General features: G+C 32.6%; 1 protein-coding gene across 2 annotated transcripts; it reads left to right on the top strand.

The window, feature by feature from the left end:
• The first annotated feature begins 3,677 nt into the window (after positions 1-3,677).
• Positions 3,678-25,828, top strand: LOC110106726 (DNA cross-link repair protein SNM1). Of its 2 annotated transcripts, none has more exons than XM_020836706.2 (9): positions 3,678-4,273; positions 14,430-14,610; positions 14,764-15,003; positions 15,083-15,227; positions 21,193-21,327; positions 21,400-21,466; positions 21,552-21,629; positions 25,070-25,122; positions 25,325-25,828. In XM_020836706.2, the coding sequence occupies exons 1-9, from the start codon at positions 3,811-3,813 to the stop codon at positions 25,421-25,423; spliced, it is 1,461 nt and encodes a 486-aa protein (XP_020692365.1). In that variant the 5' UTR covers positions 3,678-3,810; the 3' UTR covers positions 25,424-25,828. The 2 variants fall into 2 exon arrangements, with proteins under 2 accessions (XP_020692365.1, XP_028550682.1); XM_028694849.1 differs by having other exon boundaries at positions 4,143-4,273; positions 14,420-14,610.
• Positions 25,829-26,053: the final 225 nt, after the last annotated feature.

Raw genomic sequence — 26,053 nt, 5'->3', positions numbered from 1 at the left:
TTTACAGGTGTTTTGAAGTGGGCCATGGAAGACTGTTTTCCTATTTGAAAAATATGAAAATTTTTCCCTAAGGGGATCCATTGCACTTGGTTCAGTGGTGCCGAGGCACCAATGTTCCCGGGGTTTTCAACGCTTCGATGCGAGGAAGCACTGCCGATTCCTGTAGGGTGGCGCCGTGGGGTACTATGATGCCAAAGCAAATTTTTATTATTTAAAATATCCTAATGTACTATTCCATTTCATTTGATTTATTTGGGCAATCGGTGCTAGTGAGTGAGAGAAAAGGATTCTAGTAAGAGAAAGTCTATTTCAGGCGACTTTGGTTCATTTTCATTTGATGACCCAATTCCAAAATTTGTTTGAATCTAGGTATGTCATCGTTTGCTTATCTCTTTTTTTAACAAATATGAAGATTTTTTGAATTTTTTTAATTAAATTTATATTTCTGTAACAAAAAATAAAGATAACTTAGTAATTGACTATGGATTTTCGTATTGCATAGACTCATTGAATATTGACTGATATGGATTTGATTGACTGACATGCATATTGATAGCATCGCCGTGCTTTGATTTCAGTTATAGGTATTAGGTGACCTGCTGGGCTTTGTAAAGCTCATTATATGTGGTTAACAATTTCAGGTCCGAGCAAGGGAGCAGGAATGGATTTATTGATCGAGACTGTCGACGAATCCTTTCACTATGGATGCCTGGGGCGTCACAACCAAAACTAAGCAAAACTCTATACAATTCTAACCGGGTTTTTAGGACTGAAAAATTATCCACTCAACTATGATCTTTTTTACCATACCTTGCAAAGTTAACAATCTTTTATAAAGCCACTGTATGTGAAGACAGTTGGATCCAACAGAGAGCTAAGTGCTTTAGCTATCTACGGGAGAAGATGATCTCAACTTTCACTATCATAAGAGTAATAGCTGGAGAAATCATAACTATATTAGAAAGTTGTCTACTAAGTCTACTATTATTAACTCTTATGATGACATTATTGGAGAAGCTAATCTCATTTCTTCAAGCTTTTAACAAGGAATATATGAATCAAAGTCATATTAGACTCCTTTCGTACCACGCTTTCAACTAATGGCCAATTTGAACTTACGTCTTCCTTTTTATGAAGATATTAAACTAGCTCTCTTTGATATTGGGAATGACAATACTCATGGACTTGATGGTTTCACATCGTAAATCATTAATGATACATAGTTTATTAATGGGAGTACTCTTATTGAGGTTGTAAATTTTTTAGTTTTTCAAACTCCCTGAATGGGTGAAAAACTCAATCATTACTCTCATTAAAAAAATCAAACATAATGCATAAATGATTGCAATCAATTTTATTTTTATAATAACTCTTACAAGCTTAATGTGAAGCTAATTGCCAATAGGCTAAAGCCTTACCTCCCAAAACTTAATCACCTTGTCCAATCGACATTTACTTTTGGAGAAATTTTTCTTGTAATGACATCCTTGTTAATGAGCACATCTAAATTCTTTTATGCCAAAATTAATCTATGAAAAGCCTTTGATAATGTGAACCATCAATATAGACCCTTAATTTGGGATTTTCTTCTACTTTTGTTAATTGGATTAGTTAGTGTACTTCAAACATCCATTTCTCTATGGTGATAAATACGGTGTTGAAGGGCTGCTTCAACTCTAAAAATTGTCCAAGGTAGGGATGTCCATTATCCCATTTTCTATTTACATTTACTATTGAAGATTCTCCAAATTGATTGAGAGAAGTAGGCTTGATGCCTCTTTTTATTGCATAAAAAGGAACTTCTTGATCTCTCGTCTTATATATGCTGATGACTTATTGGTCTTTGATATGGTTGAGGATTTTGCTATCACCTCTCTTAAGTCCATTCTGACTCATTTTAGGAATAACACTAGACTTATTATAAACATGAATACATATTAACTTTCCTTCTCTAAGTTAGCGACTCCCCAATTGCAAGACCATATAAGTAATCTTCTTGGCTTTGGTTGACTTACACTAACTTGGCATTACCTTGGTATTCCCCTTACTTCATGACAACCCAAGACCAATAATTATTCTAAAATTATGAAAAGGCTTCATTCTTGGCTTTGTAGGTAGAACAAGAATATGCTTTCTTTTCTCACAAGTCTCAATTTAATAGATCCAAAATTTGAAACAATCTCTATTAATCGTTTTAGTCTGTCTCTATTCACAATAAGCTTAGAAAGAAAATAACTAGCTTTAAAAATAATTTCTTGCACTGTAAAGGAGTTTATAATAAATTACATACCATTTCTTAGAAATTCACTTCTCTTCTTAGGTATTATTGTGGCTTGGCTTGCCTTCACTTGACACTCTATAAACTTTGAGCTAATCTAAAATCATCTAGAGATTATATAATAATGAAATGATTCTCTTCTATATAAATGGTAAAACAATGCCTATGGATCCCTTTGGAGCAAGCCTACCCATAAAACCTTCACCATTTGGAAAGTCATACAAAAAGCTTACAAGGAAGTAATTAGTTTTTCTTTTGCAACTATTGACTAAATGGAGAAACATTAATTGAAAAATATGGCAACCCAATTAGTAAATGATTTGATTGGATAGTAATTTTTCTATTAAGGACCTTAAAAAATGCATCCTTGCGTGAGACTTCTTTCACTTATTTTGCTTTTTTATCTCAGGCACTTTACTAGACGATAATATACAAAACTACAACAAGCCTTTATCTCACTACGTGTGATTGACTACATGGATCCTTTTTCTCCATTGTGTCTGGTTAAGAGTCAAAATCTCATTTAGATCTAATAAAGAAAGGCCATTTCTAATACTTTCTAATCAAGTCCTTTTAAGTCTAACTCTATATTTTTAAATATAGGCCAAATCTAATACATTTACTCTCCTAACTAGGTCATCGAAAGACTGATATTTTATGTGGTAAACCATCTAAATGACTCTATGTAATTTTATCCGCAATAATATATCTTATAAAATCACCAAAAATTGGCTTTTGGTTGTGCATACTCATGCATACAATTTATGATTTGAATATAAACTTTAAGGGGCTATTTGGTAGCACCAAGGATTTGATTTAAGTAGGATTTTGTAATCCTCTAAATCTGGATTTCAAAAATCTTGAGGGGCCTAAATCATGAAAACTGTTTGGTAACATTTATGATAAATCCTATTAAATCCCTTGTGGCCGTTTAACTATAGAGCGGATTTAACGAGAAGACTCTTCCTAATAAATCTGACAAAAAACATGATTTCAGAAATCCAAAATTTAGCACAAAAAAGAGGGAATTTTCGTCTACAACAGCTTTCATTTGCTGTGAGATTTGGTTTTGCATTTTAGGCCGTTTGGCTGGATTTTGCTCAAATCCTGCTACCAGATAGTTGATACCACACAACTCTCTTTGGCCTATTAGTTGAGAGCTTAGGCTTCCAACTAAGAGATCTAGGATTCGAGTCTATGTGCATGCGTTGTGTGTGTGAATTTGCCTTAAATGACCTAAATGTCAAAAAAAAAAAAAAAAAGAAAAAAGACAGCTGATACCTAAAATCTATTTTGTAATTCAGTTGAAACATAAAAAGTAGTCTTTGAATGATGAGGTTCCACAGTGCATTAAACAGCTATATTTTATCCGACTTTCATTTTAGTCCATTACATTTATTATGCCCCCCATTACATTTTCCTGATGAATCGTATCCATATTTCCCGCCGCCCACTTCTCAAAGGCTGCACGCGCTGTGAAGGAACCAGCGGGGACGACGACCCAATCCCATCCCTCCCCGTTCTCCACCTCCATGAAGATGGACTTCGATGAAGACGATCTTTCATCCTTCACAGATCTCGACGATAATGGCTTCCCCGTTTCGTCATCGGTGGATGAGGAAAGCCGCGGTGAAGAAGTTGAAGGGGGAATGAGCTTACCGGTCGGTGATGTCTGCTCGAGTACCAGCGATTTCGCTATCGATTTCTATCTGAGTGGAACGAATTGGTCAGAGCTGGTACGGGATGAGGGCGACGAGGTCCCGAAGAACGGGGAGAAGGTGAAGAAGGCCCTCGTCCAGCGGGATCTCTTCCAAGTTTGGGGGATCAGTAAATCTTCGAAAAGGCCGGGGATTAGCATCCCCTCGACACCGAAGAAGAGGCAACGGAGTGTCATTGATGATTTTGCGTCTGGTAGTGCTTTGGTCGGAGAAAGGAAGGGCGAGTGTAATGGGCGTAATCGACCCCGTTCCTGTCCGTTCTATAAGAAGATTCCAGGTCAGAGTTTTTTGCTAAGCTATTTTTCTATTCTGACGGGGGACACCTTTGAAATCAAAGGATTTTTTCTTCACTGTGTTGGGAGATGATAATTGTTCTTGTGCAATTATTTTTCCTATTTATTGTTTGTTGTTGCCGCTGTAGGATAATTCCACAAAGCATAAGAGTAGTTTTTTGGGAAATCCGAACTTACATGCAAAAAAGAGCGTGGTTTTACTACTGGAAAAACATCCAATAGGGGAAAAAAAAAAAATCATTGGGCTGCCTAATTGCAAAGATCTACTAGTTGTTAAAATCTTTACAGATATGATCCACTAACGGTATCTTTCTTTTTACAAAGTGTATTGTAAAAGAAAAAAAAAGTTCCTTTTTTTAGTTCAAGATGGCGATACATATTGGCGTACTCAGATAATTGGTCAGCTATCAGTTGGATATTCAGAAATGATGGTTGGAGACCGTTCTGCTCTCCATATTTCTTTTTTAGCGATGTTATCTTAATAATGTCCTTTAGTTCTTTGAGTAATTCAAGGGTTTTGTATTGGCCACGCGAACATTTTTAGTTGTTGCAGTAGCGTCCTTATCGTTGAGCTTTGTTTTTTTTTCCCATCACCCTGTTTATTGCCTCATTATTTAATAGATCGAAATGAAACATTCAAATTTACATTGTGGAAGAATGATTGTCATTGAGCTGAGTGGCTGTCGTTGGTAGACTGAATCGAGTTATAACATATAGATGTCTGATGCCCATTTAGAGCCAGGAACTTGTTATGTGTGGAATTTGATTGTGTTGATCAGTCGGGTTATTTTGTTGCCTCAAAACTCAAGTTTGTCATACTTGCCAGGGGTGCGGGGGGTTTACCCTTGCTTTGGTTTGTGTGCTTTAACTCACCTAATTTTTTTGTTCGGCGCCCTGACGCTGTGTACCTAAGCGCCCCGGCGCTATGTACCCAAGCGCCCCGGCGCTATGTACCTGAGCGTCCCGACACTATGTCCTGAGCGCCCCAAAGCTGAACGATAGAGAGTGGAGCGTCGCAGCGGTCTAGATATGACGCCGCAGCTGATCAAGACCGAGGTTTATGCGCCGTAGCGCCCCAAACTGGACGGATTGGATGGTTTTCTTTCACATTTTTTATTTTTCTAAAGGGTTACATTCCTTGGGGTTATTTACTTGGCTTTCTCTTGTATTTTTGTAGGGTTAGACATTGAGAACGGTGTATGTGAGAAGAGAATCAAAAAGTGTGATGCACCAGAATCTAATTTGAAAGAATTATTTTTTTATCTTTTAATTTAGAACAACCAGAACTATCTAATAATATTTATCAGTAATAAACAACAGAAACAAATTCTATAATTCAAAACATCAATGTATACATATGCATTCATTTCAAAAAAAAAAAAATCATATACACTACTCAGGATTTATATAACTGCACAACAGCTACACTTTCATAAGTATAAAAGAATAACTAAAATTAGAAAATAAACATAATTTGAGGAATTCTAATCAATTTCACACTTCTGATCGTCTGTCATGACTTAAAAATATTTAATCATATATATGGAGCTCACATGTCACGACCTGGCCCGGCTAGCCCGAAATAAAGGGGTGGGAACAATCAGTTGTACGTAAAAGTACATATAACATAAATCATAACAATTTCATTTACTATTATAACATAACATAAACTTCATCATCATCCATACATAAATAAGAAAGAGCCACTAAAACATCAAACTGAAAGTGTTCCAAATTGTTTCTTCTAAACCTCAACAACTAAAAACATAAACATCAATATAAACTACAACAGACTCCTTAAGTTCTATCCATTGACTCGATACAGTTAACAGAAAATATAAAACCTTTATTCCTGAGGTCATCTACGACAGTAAGTGTACTGTCGTCTCGCTGACCTCACTTCCCAGATGGTTTTCCTAAAAAAGATTCCCACAAGCATGGGTGAGCTTACTCGCTCAGCAGGTAATTCATATTCTCATAAAAATTTACATAAAACCAAAATAAAACATCCTTTTTATAAGAAAGCTTTAAACGACAGTCAATCTTGCATAAATTCATAACCCTTCTATATACGAATTTTTTTCATAATATTTCCTCAATCATAAATCTTCATTTAACCTTTCCTCAAATATTAATTTCCATATTGCATAGAAAACATATATAAATCACATTATGTATAATGTTTACTATATCACCGATCTCGGAGGTGCCCATTGAGTTTTGTACTGATCAGGAACACATTTTCATATCATTTGGCCATTTCTTTACCATTGGCTCTAACGAGTCCCTTTACCATTTGACTCTTTCGAGCCCATTTACCATTTGGCTCTTTCGAGCCCCTTTATCATTTGGGCACTCCACATCAACATGCATAGTATCATATCATAATTTATAATCTATGTTCAGTCAATCATATGCGTAATGAAAAATAATTGTGATTCAAAAATCATTAGCTCAAAATATGAGAATAACGAATAACATGTAAGTCTAACTATCTATTGCAATATAAAAATATTATACTAATATGCCATTTAAAAAATATAATTCATAAATTATTTATAAATTCTTTGAACGTTAAAACCTTAAACATTTGAAATTGCATAAAAAAGAAGGCAAAATAATACAAGAAATTTTTATAATAAATATGAGAACTTACTTTAATCTAAGTACAACACTTCCTCAAAGTATCGCTTTGACACACCTCGTTCACCTTAAAGATCATAACCTAATAATCACATAAAAAGATGTGTCACAAATAAATCTTCCTTAAGGTTTAATCAAATTCTTAATTGTCTAAACTCTTCGTTTCTCAATATTTGTTCCTTACAACACTTAATGAAATTAAAAATAATTTAATCTTAATTTTTGGATTTATTAAAATCTTTAATTTTTGAGAATCCTAAATCCTTAATTTCACTCAAATCAATACGCCAAAATTATCCCTAAATATATTTTAATAATTACCTTAATTATTTTAGGATTTAATTAATTAGAAAAATTATGAAAATGAAAATTTCTTAAGAAAACTAAAAAATTTGTTTTAAAAACATTCCTAAGACCCTTAGATATTATTTTTGTAAAAGCACCTTATAGAAATTCAATTTTAAGTAAAAACTCTAATTTTTTATTTCCAAAAATTCTCAAAGAAACATTCGTTTCTACCTTTAAAACACTTCCCTAATCCTTCCCTATTTATTTTGTAAAGAAGTTTTGGAAGAAACTAATATTTTGGAAAAATCTTAATATTTTCATTTTCAAAAATCTTGAGATTGAGAGGGATTCGCTTCAAATAAAATATACCTTAGTATTCCCTTTGTTGTCATCTTCGATTTCCACTAATTTCCTTGCCGGAAAAACGTCGCTGGAGCCACCCCGCCGCTCTTGCCTGATGCCTCACTCGTCCGCTCTCCTCCTCTCGGTTTCTCTCGGCCAAAACTTATGAATGGGGGATTAGGGGGTTCGATTTTGATATATTAGGGAGAAAGGGGATTGCCAAAATGACTGTTATACCCTTAAAACAATTCTGGCATTTTATTTTCTTAGGGGTAGTTTGGGTATATCTAAATTTGTAAATTTTATAACTCTCAAAATACACAAAATTACATATAAGTTTTATAAATCAAATCTTTCAGAACTTTACGTAGAAATTTATAAAATTACTTCCGTCGAAATTCGTCAACTTAAGAATTTCACTTAAATTTCGCCGCGACGCATCGAAATGCGTGCGACGCCTACGATCGTCCTAATTTCGGGTTTTACAAATCTCCCCTCCTAATAAAAATTTCATTCTCGAAATTTAGAAACAATAATAAATTAAAGCCATACCTTAGCCAAATAAATAAGGGTGGTTCTCCATCATTTCCAACTCCTCCCAGGTGACATCTTTTTCTGAACTGTGCCTCCATAACATCCTAACATAAGAGATTTCTCTGTTTCTCAACTGCTTAACATCATAATCAATAGTTCTCTCAGGTTCTTCCACAAAGGTCAAATCTGGTTGAATATCCACCACTTCAGTACTAATCTTTTGGGCTTCATCTAAAATATATTTCCTTAAAGAGGAAATATGAAACACATTATGCACTCCACCCATGTGTGCTGGTAGAATCAACCTATAGACCCACTTTTTCAATTCTTTCTGTAATCTCAAAAGGGCCTACATATCTTGGATTTAGCTTTCCTGCTTTGCCAAACCTCTTCACTCTCTTCATCAGACTGACTTTAAGGAAAACAAACTCTCCCACCTCAAATTCAACTGGTCGGTGTTTGACATCATAATATTTCTTCTGTCTATCCCGTACTTCCTTAAATCTGTCATGGATCAATCTGATCTTTTTTGTAGCATCATCAACTAGATCAGCACCAATAATCTTTCTTTCCCTTGTCCCAATCCAACGTAAAGGTGTCGTACACATTCTCCCATACAAAGTCTCATAAGGAGCCATACCAATACTAGCTTTAAAGGCCCTAATGTAGCCATACCAATAGAGAAAGGAGTAATATGCATGTCAGCAATCAAATCATAAAAGTAATATTCACATGATCATAGGGCAATACAATAGAGAAATTAGTAAACCGGTACAAGTGTTGAATTACCAAAGAAATTATCGTATCAATACTTCAATCAGTTGAGAAATAATATAAAACATCAAATCAAAACATTGATAAATATTGTCGAAATTATATAAAAATAACTGTATTCGTGTATCACATGCTAAAAAATATCATATCAGTGTCCAATGCACATGCTCAATATCATGTGATCAACACATTAATAATAGTAGAATAGTAGTAACATCAACTTCATAGGTAGAAGTAATAGTAAAGTCATATAGTGGTAGTGGTTCAGTAGCATACATTCTAATAATCATATTAAACAAGTAAATGCCCTTGCTATAACAGTGTTTTTTCAATATCAGTAACTCGTTGGGTTAGTAAATAGAATCATCACTTTTTGTCCATCGGCTTAGTAATAACTCTCAATCAGTATACATGAATTAGTCGAGGATAACACCAAATCACATATTTAAATGAAAGCTTGTTAGTCCATCATCTTGTACAGGCCAATCAATCTCCAACCATTGTTAGTGAATAATAAGTCTTTGTTTTTTCTGATACATATTATTATCATAGTACTATAATAGTAATATAACAACCAACTATTGTTCAATCACATATCCACACGCCTTTTCAATGCATTGAAGTAAATAATGCATAATTAGGCGTAATTTAGAAAGTGCCAAAATGTCCTAACGTTAGACAATAAAAATTCTACTAAGCAAAAAATCATATTTTTTAAAATTAACTAAATTAGCAGAGATTATGTAAAATATCTTTTTGAAGCTTTAATTAAACTGAAGCATTATTTTTAGGTGTCAAAATAAATTTTAGTGTAGGCAAAAATCGCTGCTTTTTTAAAACCAATTTGCAATATACTTAAAATATTCATACTCTTAATCTCTATAACATATAAAAAGTTATGTGTTGAAAATTTTACTGATAGAAAATTATTCTTGTTTTTTGGTAACAAAAATACAAATTTGATAAAAAAAAAACCTAAAACATAAAATTATTAAGATAAAAAATATGATGTAGATTTCTTACAGCGGGACGAGCAAATTTCGCAACAAACACGACTGATGTAAATCTCTCCACGACCTCTAAATCTTAATATTTCTTCTCTTATCACTTTTCACTCTAATTTATCTTTTTTTTCTCTGTTTCACAATTTGGCCAAACGAATGGATTAAGATATGCTTTAAGGTAATGCTTTTAGATATTATGAGAAAATAATAATATAATATTAATTTATTCAGTTTTTAGTATAAAATTTATATAATTTTTTTTGGGCTTAAAAAATTATGGAAAAATATCCATAAAATAAATCATTTTATTTAGAAAATATTGTTAAAATTGATTTGCAAAATGAATACCTGATGGTGAGATGGTCTCAATATCTCTACTTATATCGACATGTGTCAATTTTTTTAAGGATGTTCACCAATGCAAAAAAATTATCAGTATAATTAAAATACAATAATATCTATTTTAGGGCGAAGACGATTTTCAAATTTGACTTATAATAATTGTTAAAAAATTTATTTGGCAGGGTTATTATAAGGAGAGAATGAGATATTTGTACTTATTTCTCCCAATTTTCATAGTGGATTTCTTGATGTGGTTTGGTTTCATGATTTTCTCCTTAATTTGAATTTTTTCACGTTAAATCCCGGTGCCCTTTATTTTTCCGTTCATTTTACTTTTTTGCTTGTTTCGTCATTATGATTTTTCTCCTCTTCATCCCCAACAGAACTGAGGACCTGTTCCCGCCTCCCCTCCCATATAAAATGAAGCTTATTTCTATAGGGACAGAGAAGAGACATGAATATGTATTGGAATCACAGAGTTCTTTTTTAGGTGAGCAACCATGATAGAGGCTCCCACATCTACCGTATCTTTGATTTGCCAGAATGATAAATTAACCTTTATGTATGTGGTATCTTTGATCAGGCTAATGTGCATCCCTTCATCTTTGGTATGGATTTAGGGAAAGGTTTCTTGTCCTTAATGATTGTGCATAACCAATGTTTGATGGTAGATAGGGTTGTAATTGAGTTGAGTTGGACACACTATGGATTATACTTTGCTTGGTCATTCTCATTTGGCTCGAGTTTTCACATAAAGACCGATTTCCAATTTTTTTTTTCTAGGTGGTTGTTTGTCTACCTATTTATTTTATAGCTTTTTTTTTTTAACATGAAATAAGTGAATAAAATTCAATCATAAAATCTCCCCTTATCTACTTCTCTTGCTTCTCATTCTAATTTTCATGATGCAATTATATAGAAAAATAATGATGTAGACTATGATGGCGTCTCAATTGCAAATGCAATAGGAACAAGTGATGTCAGGGGATACATTTGTGAGCAGCACGAATGGCATATTTGGGTAGTGGTGATGAAGCACAAGCTAGAAGATATCTCACTAGTTCTTTATAAAGGTCAAATTTCATAACAATTAATTGCAATTTTTTTTTTAAATTATTTTTCTTGAGAATTTGAGTATCCAACCATTTGAGTTTGTAGAAAATATTTTGAATTTAAAAAGCTTATTTTGGAACTATATCATTAACCCCAAATTAAGGATACAAGTAAGAAATCAAAGACTTAATTGTATCATTCAAATTAGAGTGGTAACATTTCATTCCAAATAGGGAGAGATCATGAGGGGTGGCTATTATAGCGTTGAACAAATTTTCATGGAGGAATTTTTAGAGCATTTTTTTATGCATTTCCTACCTTTTTTACATCACTTCATCAATTAGATATGCCCCCTTTGATTTTGCAAAAAAATATGCTTACAAGGAGTTTATGCTTCTAGCTTTTGGATTGAATTGTAAATCAACCACAATTAAGGTTTGCAAACCATTTTTTCCCCTTATTTCTTCTCTTGCATCCACCTTTCTTTAAACCACTTAATGCTTCACAAAAACTAAGCCATACCTAGCGGTGTCAATTCAAGTTGACAAGTTAGGTTTGTGTTTTAACTGAAGTTGAGCTGACCCAATTACACATGACTTGAACTCAACTTATTTTACAAGTCAAAATATTTGACTCAAAGCCATTTCAACATAAACTTACCTATCCCAAATTCGATGTCTAACCTGTTTATTATATGTATCACGTAATTTTTTGGATCAACATATGACTTTGTTAATTTGAATTTATCATATTTAACCAAATTAAACCGACCCAAACCCTTCTAATTTGAACTCAAATAGTAATCAGATAAATTTCAGGCTATTTGAGTCAAACTTGAACCTGATACAAATAGTAATCAGATTATTAGATCTATAATTTAGACCGAAATCCGACCTATATAGTAATAGTATCAACCCAAATTCAGATTTTCGAGTATAGGTTAGATTGGGTCATTTATTGACATCTATAAATATATAAAGGGACTCGTAAGGATGCTAAGAAAGCAATATGCGATGCAAAGACATTAGCTTTTAGTGATTTATATAATAGATTATATACTAAAGAGGGAGAAAGATATATGTATAAGTTAGCAAAACAAAGAGATAGGAGTAGTAAGGATTTAGTTCAAGTGAAGTGTATTAAGGATGAAGAACAAAAAATACTTTTCTTAGAAGATGATATTCAACAAAGGTGGATGAGATATTTTGCTAAACTTTTTAATGAAGATTGCAAAAATAAGATTGACTATAGTGACCTTAGCACTCTAAATGAAAATAAAGATTTATGTTTTTATCGGCGTATTAGTAAAACTAAAGTTAGAGAGGCTTTAAAGAAAATGAAGGGGGGAAAAGATGTTGGACCTGATGATATTCCAATAGATGTGTGGAAATGCTTAGGAGATGTAGGAATTTCATGGCTTACTAAACTTTTTAATACTATTTTGAAGACTAAAAAGATCCCAGATGAGTGGAGAATGAGTGTGTTAATTCTTATTTTTAAGAATAAAGGTGATGCACAAGATTGTGCGAATTATAGAGGTATTAAGTTAATGTGTCATACTTTAAAACTATGGGAGCGAGTTATGGAGCATAGGCTGCGGCGTGATACTGATGTTTCTCAAAATCAATTTGGATTCATGCCGGGTAGGTCGACTATGGAAGCCATACATTTATTAAGAGGTTTGATGGAGAAATATAGAGAAAATAAGGATGATCTACATATGATATTTATTGATTTAGAAAAAGCATATGATAAAGTTCCAAGAGAAGTGCTATGGAGAGTTCTTGAAAAGAAAGGGGTTAATAATGCTTATATTCAAATCATTAAAGATATGTATGCAGGAGCTATTACTTGTGTTCAAACACAAGGTGGTTTGACCAAGTATTTTCCTATTTCGGTTGGGTTACATCAAGGATCAGCCTTAAGCCCATATCTTTTTGCTTTAGTCATGGATGTTCTCACTAGACATTTGCAAGAGGATGTACCTTGGTGTATGCTTTTTGCTGATGATATTCTTCTTGTTGATAAGACTAGAGAGGGAGTTGAAGGTAAACTTGAATTATGGAGGTCAACCTTAGAGTCTAAAGGTTTTCGCTTGAGTAGATCTAAAACGGAATATATTGAGGTAATTTTAGTAGTAATAGACCTAGTGAGGGGATTGTGACTTTGGGCGATCAAGTCATTAATAAGATTACACGTTTTAGATATCTTTGATCTATTATTCAGAGTGATGGTGAAATAGATGGGAATATTATCAGCAGAAATCAAGTTGGATGGTTGAAGTGGAGGAATGCATCGGGCTTGTTATGTGATAGAAATGTACCCCTCAAACTTAAGGGAAAATTCTATAAGATGGTAGTGAGGTCTGCAATGCTTTATGGTGCTGATTGTTGGCCATTAAAAGAGAAGCATAATACTAAGTTAAGTGTGGCAGAGATGAGGATGCTCAGGTGGATGAGCGGCTTTACCTTTAGAGATAGGATTAGAAATGAGCATATACGTGAAAAGGTTGGAGTAGCTCCAGTAGAAGATAAGATTAGAGAGAGTCGCCTTAGATGGTTTGGTCACATAAAACGGCGGCCATCTGATGACCCGGTTAGGAGAGTAGAGGTATTAGATTTGACTTATGTTAAGAAAGGTAGGGGTAGACCTAAAAAGACTTGGTTAGAAAATATTAGGAATGACCTTTCTTTATTAGATTTAAATGAGAATTTGACTTTTAATAGGACACAATGGAGAAAAAAGATTCATGTAGCCGACCCCACGTAGTGGGATAAAGGCTTGATGTTGTTGTTGTTGTTGTTATATTCATACATTTCTACAAAACCATAATCCTGTTATCCACCTCCAGTGACCTGCCCGCACAAAAAATTCATAATTTTTTAACTAAGAAACACTAGGACGTAGAAAGCTTTTTCAATTGCTGTCTTAGTTAATCCATGTGTTTAAAAGATTATGGGATTAAGGTATTAAGCTATATATTATGTGATTAAATGACTACATAGTCGTTAAATATAATTGTGCGACCAACAAGTATTTATTTGACCAATTAGCAACCAATTAGTATGAATTGTTGCGTTTACATGCTCCGGTCTTACTTTAGAAAATTATTCTGACAATTTTTTTGGTTGATGCTTATCATTCTCTCAGCTGTTTTTAGGTACTTCTTTTACAGTAGATGCCTTTCGTTATGGTGCAATTGATGGATGTTCATCTTATTTTCTGAGCCATTTTCATTATGATCACTATGGGGGCTTAAGCAAAAGATGGTCCCATGGAAATATCTACTGCACTGACCTTACAGCTCGCTTACTGAGAAGTTGTCTTTCTGTAAATCCACAGTAAGAGCTGCAGTTATTTTCTTGACTCGAGAAATTTCGTTATAAGTGTTATCACATTATATCAATAGTAGATTGCTGCATGTCACTTGTATTATCTCTATCAATATTTTACTTATAGCGGATGAGAATTTCACTTGCTATCCATTGTTGCAGATACATTTTCCCTCTTGAAATTAATGCAGAACATGTCATTGAAGATATTAAAGTGACTTTGCTAGAAGCTAATCATTGCCCTGGTGCGGCTCTGATTCTTTTTCGCTTGAAGAATGGAAAGTGCTATCTTCATACTGGGGATTTCAGGGCATCAAAATCTATGCAACTGTATCCTTCGTTAGCCAATCATCACATCGATTTGCTTTATCTGGATACAACATATTGCAACCCCAAATATAGGTGACTTCCTGATTTTTCTGAGCTCTTATTTTTATATTTCCTCATTAGTCAATTGATTAACTCAACTTTTTATTTTCAGCTTTCCATCTAAAGATGATGTTTTAGCTTTTGTTGTGAGGACAACTCTTAAATTTTTATCTAAGCAGCCAAAGAGTCTTATTGTTGTTGGAGCTTACAGCATTGGGAAGGAGCCAGTTTATCTTGCTATTTCGCAGGCTTTAGGGGTAAGCAATTCTGGAATGATTTCTGTGACAAAAAAAGAAAAAGAAAAAGAAAAAGAAGGTTGTTTTCTAAACTTAATTGCATATTTATCACTGAATCTATTTTCTAGCTACAGATGATGACACAGTTCTCACTAGACATTTGCAAGAGGATGTACCTTGGTGTATGCTTTTTGCTGATGATATTCTTCTTGTTGATAAGACTAGAGAGGGAGTTGAAGGTAAACTTGAATTATGGAGGTCAACTTTAGAGTCTAAAGGTTTTCGCTTGAGTAGATCTAAAACTGAATATATGAAGTGTAATTTTAGTAGCAATAAACCTAGTGAGGGTATTGTGACTTTGGACGATCAAGTCATTAATAAGAGTACACGTCCTAGATATCTTGGATCTATTATTCAGAGTGATGTGAAATTAATGGGGATATTATCAGTAGAATTCAAGTTGGATGGTTGAAGTGGAGGAATGCATCGGGCTTATTGTGCGATAAAAAAGTTCCCCTCAAACTTAAGGGAAAATTCTATAAGATGGTGGTGAGACTTGCAATGCTTTATGGTGCCGAATGTTGGCCATTAAAAGAGAAGCATAATACTAAGTTAAGTGTGCAGAGATGAGGATGCTTAGGTGGATAAGTGACTTGACCCTTAGAGATAGGATAAGAAATGAACATATACGTGAAAAGGTTGGAGTAGCTCCAGTGGAAGATAAGATTAGAGAGAGTCACCTTAGATGGTTTGGTCACATTAAACGGAGGCCTTCCGATCCTGTTAGGAAAGTTGAGGGAATAGATTTGACTTATGTTAAGAAAAGTAGAGGTAGACCTAAAAAGACTTGGTTAGAAAATATTAGAAATAATATTTCTTTATTAGATTTAAATGAGAATTTTACTTTTTACTAGACAAAATGACGAAAAAGGATTCATGTAGCCGACCCCACATAGTGGGACAAATGCTTGATGTTGTTGTTGTTGTTGTTGTAGATGGTGACACAATTGAACTTGCATTTGGTTAATGTCTTTCTTTGTGTTTCTATTTCTTTATTTCATTGTGCAACTATTTCAATAATTCAATGTTTCAAGCTCTATTTTATGTCCTATATATCTGAATCTGAACCTGATGGACTTTAGGGCCTTTAAAGAAGGAATTGGATTGAAAATATTAATGAACTTCCATCTATTTTTTGAAAGTTAAGATATTAAAGTTCTCATCTTTCCTCTTAAATCTGCATATGCTTTAAAAAATTATAATTTTAAAATATTGATTCATGGTCTATCTCTTCATTGTTTTTAGCCATTCTCTTGCTATTGTCATTTGACTTAGTGTCACACCCCTGGTTCGGAAGGCGATACACCTCGACAACACGAGATGTGATGAATGAATAGAAAGATCTATTTTGTATTTATAAAGAGAAGCATACATATACAAGAGATACAATAATATATATATATATATATATATATATATATATGAAATAAAAGCCAATCCATCAATCCAATAATAGAAGTTCAAATAATAAATACATCTAAATAACAAAGTTGTTATACAAGTCAGAAACAATATAAATAGAACAAAGAAAAAGGAAAGAAATTTTCTAACCGTCAGAACAAAAACATAAACATAATAAACTGCTACATAATAATAAATATAAAAATAATCTACTGCTGGTAATCCTGCTTCTTATGTGGTGGTCCACCAAACACACCTGTAGGACTTACTGAAAAAGATAACATTGTGAGTTTGATAAATCAAACTCAACAAATAACTACTATTTATCAAAGTATAAATGACAGAAAAGTGGGGCGTGCAATATGGACAACCAAAGGATAAAAGTAACAACCTAAAGTCATCAAAACAAAGTAGTACTAACATATAATATATTTCTTTCAACATAAATCTAATATGCTAGTGACATTAATGTATGTGACAAATTATTATCAATGTAATTATTTTAATGCTTGAAAATACAATCACACTAGATATCATTATACCTCAAAATGACCTATAATCATTTATTATTTCCAATTCATATTTACTTATATTTTCTTATAATTAAATATATATATCTATTGTCGGTTTATCATATACTCATACCAAGAAGATAAATACTAACCCAAGGAAATCTAGTGATTTACTATAGAGTCGTCACTCTGGGGCCCGTCGACCCCTGTTAGTAAAAAGTCAATAGGATTCTACCGATATGCATACAATCATACAATATAAATACTTTTATAAATAAACAACAAATATTATATAAATCAATATGTCAGATATGATTTATATATTTTCTATGATTTGCAGGAATAATTTCATTTTATTTAACAAAGCTAAATTAAATAAATTTAACTTTTCCAACATATAAATTCATCGTACTTGAATAAGAACAAATGAGCAATAAATCGATGCAAAGTTATGCTTATCCCAAATTGACTCATTATGAATGATAGCAAATGTTACTACTTGTATGATTATGCTAAGGAAATCAACATAGGACTGACAATCTAAATAGTTATAAGAGAGCCTATTCTGATTGGCATGAATTTTTTATAACCTGAATTGGATCGAACCATTCAGTGATTTCTCCCGCATGCGTAAGCCATTTGAAAATTCGCTTCTCCTTCGCCTCTTCCGCATGCGAGCCAGTTGCGGTTCCCTCTTTCTCTCTAATGGCACAAATCATGCGATTCTTCCATCGCTTCTTGTGATTTTCCTGCTCTTGGTCGCTGCTCTCTCCATTTAAGGCGATATAGAATCTAGGGCATCGTTCAACTCGTTTTTTCTCCCTATCACAGCCACTGAAACCTCTTTGCCCTCTCACAGTCAACAAATTAAAAATCAACAAACATCTTCTTTGAAGTCTTCTTCTTCTCCTTCAATAGTAAGCTCATTCATCTTCTCTTGTCTCCTTCCTCTTTTTTATTTGCTTCCGTATATTTATCAAATTATAAAATCATATTTTTCTTTCATAGTTTAATTAGTTTTGTTGGGTGGGAATTTAATAATTGAACTTGCTTAGGGAAGAAGCCTTATTTATGTTTGATATTCAATTTGATCTAACCTTCTTTAATCATTTAGGCTTGATTAATATTCTAAACTCGGGTTTTGTAGCTTTCTATGATTTGTCTAACAAGACACATATCTGACATAACACATATCTGACATGCCTCCGACCCGTGTCAGACACGTCGAAAATGTGTTTGATTAAAAACATTAAAAACAAATTGGACATACGTCTTAAATATTTTATGATTTTTTTAAAAATATAATTTCTTGTATTTAAAATTTTAATTTATTTAATTATAAAAATTAAATTTTTTATTTCATATCCACAACACCAAACCAGTCTCCCACACTCAATACCTCATTCATCGAATATTCTCATTTTCATTTCTCTTTGGTGAGTCGTGACTTTGATTTCACAATAATGCTCGATGTCATCTCAACATCGAAGTGTGACGTCGTTACAACATCAAAATTTCAAAACTATCTCAACATCGAACTCTGACACTATCTTGATATTGATGTTCGACACTAGCAATTTCTGCACCCATAACTTAACAACTCATCTTTGTCCAATGTCGTCTTAACATCGATGACCAACGCCCTCTTGACATCGACGCTCGATACTTATTGCATAACATTGATGCTCTATATTCAACAACATTGGCCTTTCCTCTCTCGATGCCTGATACACGATATCGACATTCGACTCTCGACATCCTAATATTAATCATTTTAAGCATAAATTCTAGTTACATGACTTATTATTTCTAAATTATTTTAAATATTATATGTATTCAATTTTTATACATTATTTTTAAAATATAAAAAATTATAATACCGTGTCCAACCCTTATCTATGTCTTATATTTTTAATAATTGATGTGTCTCGTGTCTATGTCATATCGTATCCGTGTCGCCGTGTTCGTGTTTGTGCATAATAGGTAGCTTTTTGTTTTAAACATTAAAGTATTCAACATGACTCTTATATGTAGGAACTTCGAGTCGTTATCCTCGTAATGCCATCGGTTAATTATCTTGTAGACTTGGATTTTCGTGGCAATCACCTTGATGTAAGTACTGTTATTTATTTTTGTATAAACATATCATTCTTTATTAGGAGTGTAATCCATATCAATTATAATAGATTCCCTTATAACTATTTAGATTGTCAGTCCTATATTAAATTTCTTAGCATAATTATACATATAGTAACCTCTGCTATCGTTCATAATGAATTAACTTGGGATAAGTATAACTTTACCTTGATTTATTTCTCATTAGTTCTTATTCATGTAAGTTGAATTTATATGTTGTAAAAGTTAAAATTTATCTAATTTAGTTTTGTTAAATAAAATCAATCTCATTTCTGCAAATCATAGCAAATATATAAATCATATATGACATGTTGATTTATATAATGTTTGTTGATTATTTCTAAAATTATTTTTCTTTTATGATTGTATGCTTGTTGGTAGAACTCTATTGATTTTTGGCTAGTCGGGGTCGACGGGCCCCTAGAGTAGCGATTCTACAGGAAATCACTAGATTTCCTTGGGTTGGTGTTTACCTTCCTGGTATAGTTATATGATAAACCGACAATAGATATATATGTTTAAATGTACAAAATATAACAAATGTGAATTGAAAATAATAAATGTCTGTAGGTCATTTTGAGGTATGATTATATCTAGTGTGATTGCATTTTTATGCATTGAAATAATTGCGTTGATAGTAATTTGCCAGATACATTAATGTCACTAGCATATTAGATTTTTGTTGTAGGAAACATGACATGTGTCCTTGCTACTTTGAATTGGTGACTTTAGGTTATTACTTTTACCCTTTGGTTGTCTATATTGCATGCCCCACTCATTTGCCTTTTTTTCTTTGATATATATTAGTTCCTTGCTAAGTTTGATTATCAATCTCATTCGTTGTCTTTTTCAGTAGGTCTTGCAGGCGTGTTTGATGGATCGACACCTCAGGAGAAAAATTACCAGTAGTAGATTATTTTTTTTGATATTTACTATTTGATAGTAATTAATATGTTTGTGTTTCTGTGGGTTGGGTAGTTTCTATCCTGTTTTTTGGTTCATTTATATTCCCATTGGCTTATATCAGAATTACTGTTATTTGGATATATTAGTTATTTAAACTTTTATTAATGAATTGACTCTTTATGTCATTTCTTATATATATATATATATATCATGTTTTATCTCTTATATATGTATACTTCTCTTTGTGAATACAAAACAATACTTTATATCTCTTCATCGGGTCCCTTGTTGCAAGGGTATACCACCTTTCGGACTCGGGGTGTGATAGGATTACACTCAGAACAAAGAATGGTATGTTTACACAAAAATAAATAACATCACTTACCTCTAGGCGATTGACACTAAGCCCAAAGTCTAAATGATATCCCATCGACAAAGGCAACGACTCGAAGGACCTACAAGAGAAGATCTAAACTTAGTTAATATAAAATAAGTTCATATATAAGTTTATAAATTTAATACAAATAGTTATTAATTGTTATATGTTTAGATATAATTTACAGATATAAATTACATACAAATTTTATATTATAAAATAAATTCATATTAGGTCATTTATAATTAAAAAATAGATTAAAAAAATAATTTTTTATATTGTATAATTAAGTATTTAAGAAAATTAAATAGATAATAAAATTGATTATTTTTAACTAAAAAATAAATATTATTCACATTATGAAAAACTAATTAAAAAATATGTGTAAAAGTATGTAGTGTATATGTTATGAACTTGAGAAATTCATCTTGGCCGGTAACTGGTTTTTCAAATGTTGGTTGGTACTTGGTACTGAGTAGTAAATTTTTTACTCATTATTGGTTCTTTTATTAATTATTTTTTTTGGTATATAGTTAAATTTGTCATAATCGTCATGTCTTTGCATCTCCCGTCAATTCAGATATCTCCTTTGTAGGTTCCAATATATGCAAACGCTTCCAGGAGAAAGATCCTGCAATCATTTGGTTGGCCTGAACTTTCCAAAAAGCTTTGTTCATGCACAGAGAGTTCTCCACTTCATGTTCTACCTCTTTCTTGCCTGCGTTATGAGGTCTGGACTAAAATGTACTTGATATTTTAAAGAATTTTCCTCTTCTTGCTGCCTAAAAAAATTACAACGCAGAACTTAAAAGAGTATCTGAAAACTTGCAAGCAACAGTTCCAAACTGTTTTGGCATTTCGTCCAACAGGTGAGCCGTTTTAGTTTTTTATTTACAATGTCTCATCTCCCTTTTTAATGCTTTACATTTTCTACTGAACCAAAACATTTTACAGGTTGGACCTACTCTGAGAGCACTGCAAGCCATCTGGATCTAATCAAACCTGTCATTAAAGGTGATGTCACCATATATGGTAAGCCACCTTGAAATATTACATTCCAAGCTCACCTTCAATGTAGATGCTCATTTTAAATGTAAAACTGAAGTTTTGGTTCATTTTTCTATAAATGGTTTCATAATTGGCTAATTATCTAAACATAATCAAAATTCCTACCCTAGTCATCTTTATAACATCTCACAACCTTTTAATGTTATCCATAATGGCATTTGGGGACTATCTCGGATAAACAACATCTTTGATCTTAGGTGATTTATGACCTTCATTGAAGATAAATATGAAACTGGTTTTATTTTTGAGAAATTCTATTCTTTTATAAAAAATCATTGTTGCATATCTTAATAATCATATGCTATCAAGAATTCTATAATTAAAAAATCCATGTTAAACTCTTACCTAAAATATCCTCTAAATACACTCATCTCCACCATCTCTCTCAAAGTATTTGACTATTTTTTTATGCTATTCCTCCCCATTAAAAAAAAAAAAAATAAAAAAAAAATAAATCGACTCCAAAGCCATAAATTACACTTTCATTTGCTACTCTGTGCACTAACATGGTCACAATTTTTATTTTCCCAATAATAAAAATATTATATAACAATAGATGTAATCTTTCTCAAAAGTCAATAGATGTAATCTTTTTCAAATACACATTCTCTGTGAGAACATAAGCTCACTCTATGAATATGAGTTTTGTGGTGATATCAGCCTATGTTATCTCAATTTTGGTCATCTTTCAAACCTATTTGAATCTGACCACCTGGATCTCACTCCAAAAACCCCAAAATCTTTAAAGATCACATGCACTGAGTAAGCTACAAATGTATTATTTATTCTAGATGATTGTAGCAAGGTAGAACAAAGCATTTCTCTTCTACCAATGATAATGTTTGACCCAAGTCCTGACACTGCTTTATAAGGACAAGTTAAAATTGATTCCAAGGATGATCTAAATATTTCTATTATTGCTCCTAGAAAAACAATAAAAAAACTGCTCTAATTACTTGATTAGTCGTTAGATTTTGGATGACACATTATCTCTCAAGTTCTATGCCTTTACTATAAATCTTTTGAGCATTGAAACCAAAAAATATTCAAGAAGCCTTAAAAGTACATGAATGAACAAATGTAGTTCATGATGAAAGGAAGGCCTTTGAAAGAAATGGTACATGGAAGCTTTCAAATATTCCTGAATAGAAGAAAAATGTTGGATGCAAATGGATCTTCAATATGAAGTAAATAGTTGATGGAAGTATCGATAGATGCCAAGCAAGATTAATTGTAAATTGGTCACTCCATCAATTATATGTAAAAAGAAAACTTTGCAGAGGCAGCTATGATGACTACTATCAGGGTAATTTTCTCTCGTGCTGCTAATTTAAGTTGATTACTCCATCAATTAGCTGTAAAAAGAAACCTTTTAGAAAATGAACTCTATATCACAATCCCTATTGAATTCGAGAGAGATCAATATAAATGAAGGAACAATCTCTAAGAGATTTATTCAACAGATTCATCATTGTGATTAAAGAGGCATTGACACTTCCAAGAGTAATAAGAAAATATTTGATGGTAAAATTTATATCCTGATCGTATATGTTGATAATATCATCTTGATGGTGAATCATGATGAAAGATAAATTAGCTGAAATATGTTTTAGTTGAATTTGAAAACAAGGATGTTTGTTTATTAAAATATTATCTTAACATAGAAATAGCAAGTTCAAGAAATGTGATTTCTGTCTCATAACAATACACATTGGACTTACTATAGAAAATTAGTATTCTTGGGTGTAAAAAATGTAAACATACCAATGGATCTATTTTATGAAGTTGGGCTAATGATAAAGGAAGTTACAATGACTAGCAGGAAAATGTATCTAAATATGTCACACTAGATCTAATATTTGCTTTTTTGTTTGTGTTGTTAGCCAAATTATGAATAACCCTACAAAAGAGCATCTTGATGTTGCATACATGATACCAACATATCTTAAAAAAGGCATTTAGAAAAGGGTTATTCTTCAAAAAGGGAACTAACACTAGTAAAAACATTTTCACTAATGCTAATTGGGCTGAATCATAAATCCACATAAATTTATTGATCATTTATAGGGGGTAATAAAAGAGAAGCATAATATTAAGTTACATGTTGTAGAGACAAGGATGCTCAGGTGGATGAGTGGCTTTAATCTTAGAGACAGGATACGAAATGAGCATATAAGTGAAAAGGTTGGAGTAGCTCCAGTGAAAGATAAGATTAGAGATAGTCTCCTTAGATGGTTTGGCCACATAAAACGTCAGCCTTCCGATGACCCGGTTAAGAAAGTAGATGTATTAGATTTGAATTATGTTAAGAAGGGTAAAGGTAGGCCTACAAAGACTTGGTTAGAAAATATTAGAAATGACCTTTCTTTATTAGATTTAAATGAGAATTTAACTTTTAACAGGGCACAATAGAGAAAAAAGATTCATGTAGCCGACCCCACATAGTGGGATAAAGGTTTGATGTTATTGTTGTTTTTGTGTTGTATTTATAGGGGGTAAATTTAGTTACATGGAGGATAAAAAATTAGTTTGTTTTAACTCGGAGCATTGTTGAAGTAGAATTTAGCGTTATGGCCTATAAAATTGGTGAAAGTAAGTGGCTTTAACGTCTTGTTGAAAATTTAAGAGTTTTCACTACAGAATCTATGACAATGAGGTGTGATGATCAAAGTTATTATTAGCATTATTAAGAATTCAGTCTATCATAATAGGACTAAACATATTGAGATTTATAGACACTTTATAAAGGAGTCAATTGAACAAAGAATCGTCCAAATTAATGTTACAATCCAACTAAATCTTATATTGCTGATTTTCTTACTACAGCTCTTAATCAATCATAATTTAATATTCTTACTTATAAGCTAGAAATAATCAAAATATATCCATAGCATGAGTGGAAATCCCGAAATCAGGTCCTCAATTCTAGCTCCTACAAGCAATCTGCGGCCCACCTGCTACCATCTAGCAACCACGCAAGCTCCCACTAGGCCAAAGCTCTCTGAGAATCAGGCTTTGTTTGGGACAGCTTTTTTATTGCTTTCTAAAGCAACTTTTTAGTAAAAAATTAAAGCTGTTTAAGAAGCAGTAAGTATGCGTCCTAAATGAAGCCTCAATTTAGCAGCCTGCCTGCTGCCAGCCAGCAACAGCGCCAGTTACACCAGCTCTCGCTAGGTTGTTGCCTTATTTGCAAGCACTAGCTTGCCTGCCAGCCTGTTCTAGCTCTCCATTAATTGGAACATACTTAATGCTGATCCTGAAATCATCTTAATAGTCAATGTCGACTCTTATCACTTCTCAATTATTTTTAATATTAGTCAATATTAATTTTCCGTAGATTTTAGAAACGCCATTACTACATTGGAATTGTTATGAGCTGTCTTATACTATGCTATATGTTGCAGGGGTTCCTTATAGTGAACATTCAAGTTTTACAGAGCTCAGAGAATTTGTGAAGGTACATTACAAACATCTTTTTGTTTTCTTAGGCTCCATTTGGGATGGCTTTCTGATTGCTTCTTAAAATAACTTTTTAGTACAAAGTTTTTAATTTTTGTACTAAAAATTGTTTTAAGAAACAGTAAAAAAACTGTTTCAAATGAAGCCTTAATCTTCTATTGCTTTTTAAATATCTGATGTTATGCGTTATCCGTATCTAGTTTTTGAAACCTGAGAAAATCATCCCAACGGTGAATGCTGGCAATGCTGCTAATCGTGCCAGGATGCAGTCCTACTTCAAGGAATGGTTGAAAGTTTAATGTTTTTAGTTAGACATCTAAGCATTGCTGAAGTTGATTGGTAAGAGGAATAGAGGAATTACTCTTGTCAGGATAGAAGTCATTCGAATATAGCAGATGTGTAATTAGCTTTTGATTAATTTCATCTGTTCAATTAAGGTTTCGTTTGGGACGACTTTTTTATTGTTTCTTAAAACAACTTTTTAGTTTAAAAATTAAAATTTTTATGATAGAAAGCTGCTTTAAGAAGCTATAAGAAAGCCGTCCCAAACGAACCCTAAGCATGCTATGATTCATGCTTAATCATGTCAATGTTGGTCTCAATTGTAGATTATTCTTAATGAGGCAGTTCATCAGCATTAATCATTAGTTTCTAACACAAATTTGATCATTCAATTTATATCACCATTTATGTTGTTTCAACTTCATTGATGTAGATGTAGGCTTCCTTTGGGATACTTTTCTTACAGCTTTATAAAGATGCTTTTCAATACAAAAATCTATCGAAAGTAGGAAACAAATATTGGTTTAAAACTGTCCCAAACAAAACCGTAGTTAACCCTCTGCCATTGTTAGGGTCATTATGCGCTGACATGAATATCGAAGGTGATATAGCTCGACTCTCTATCCTTCTATTTGATGATTAAAATG

The sequence above is a fragment of the Dendrobium catenatum genome, unplaced genomic scaffold (assembly GCF_001605985.2).
Source record: "Dendrobium catenatum unplaced genomic scaffold, ASM160598v2 fragScaff_scaffold_582, whole genome shotgun sequence".
In the NCBI taxonomy this organism is placed as follows: Eukaryota; Viridiplantae; Streptophyta; class Magnoliopsida; order Asparagales; family Orchidaceae; genus Dendrobium; species Dendrobium catenatum.
Note: the sequence above shows the minus strand (reverse complement) of the source record. Positions and strands in the feature narration are given on the sequence as shown.

Excerpts from the sequence above, each read along its gene's own strand:
- LOC110106726 (XM_020836706.2), top strand. The coding sequence starts at position 3,811 with ATGAAGATGGACTTCGATGAAGACGATCTTTCATCCTTCACAGATCTC. Across the intron at positions 15,228-21,192 it reads CTATTTCGCAGGCTTTAGGG|GTTCCAATATATGCAAACGC; the intron begins GTAAGCAATTCT and ends TCTCCTTTGTAG. Across the intron at positions 21,467-21,551 it reads TTTGGCATTTCGTCCAACAG|GTTGGACCTACTCTGAGAGC; the intron begins GTGAGCCGTTTT and ends AACATTTTACAG.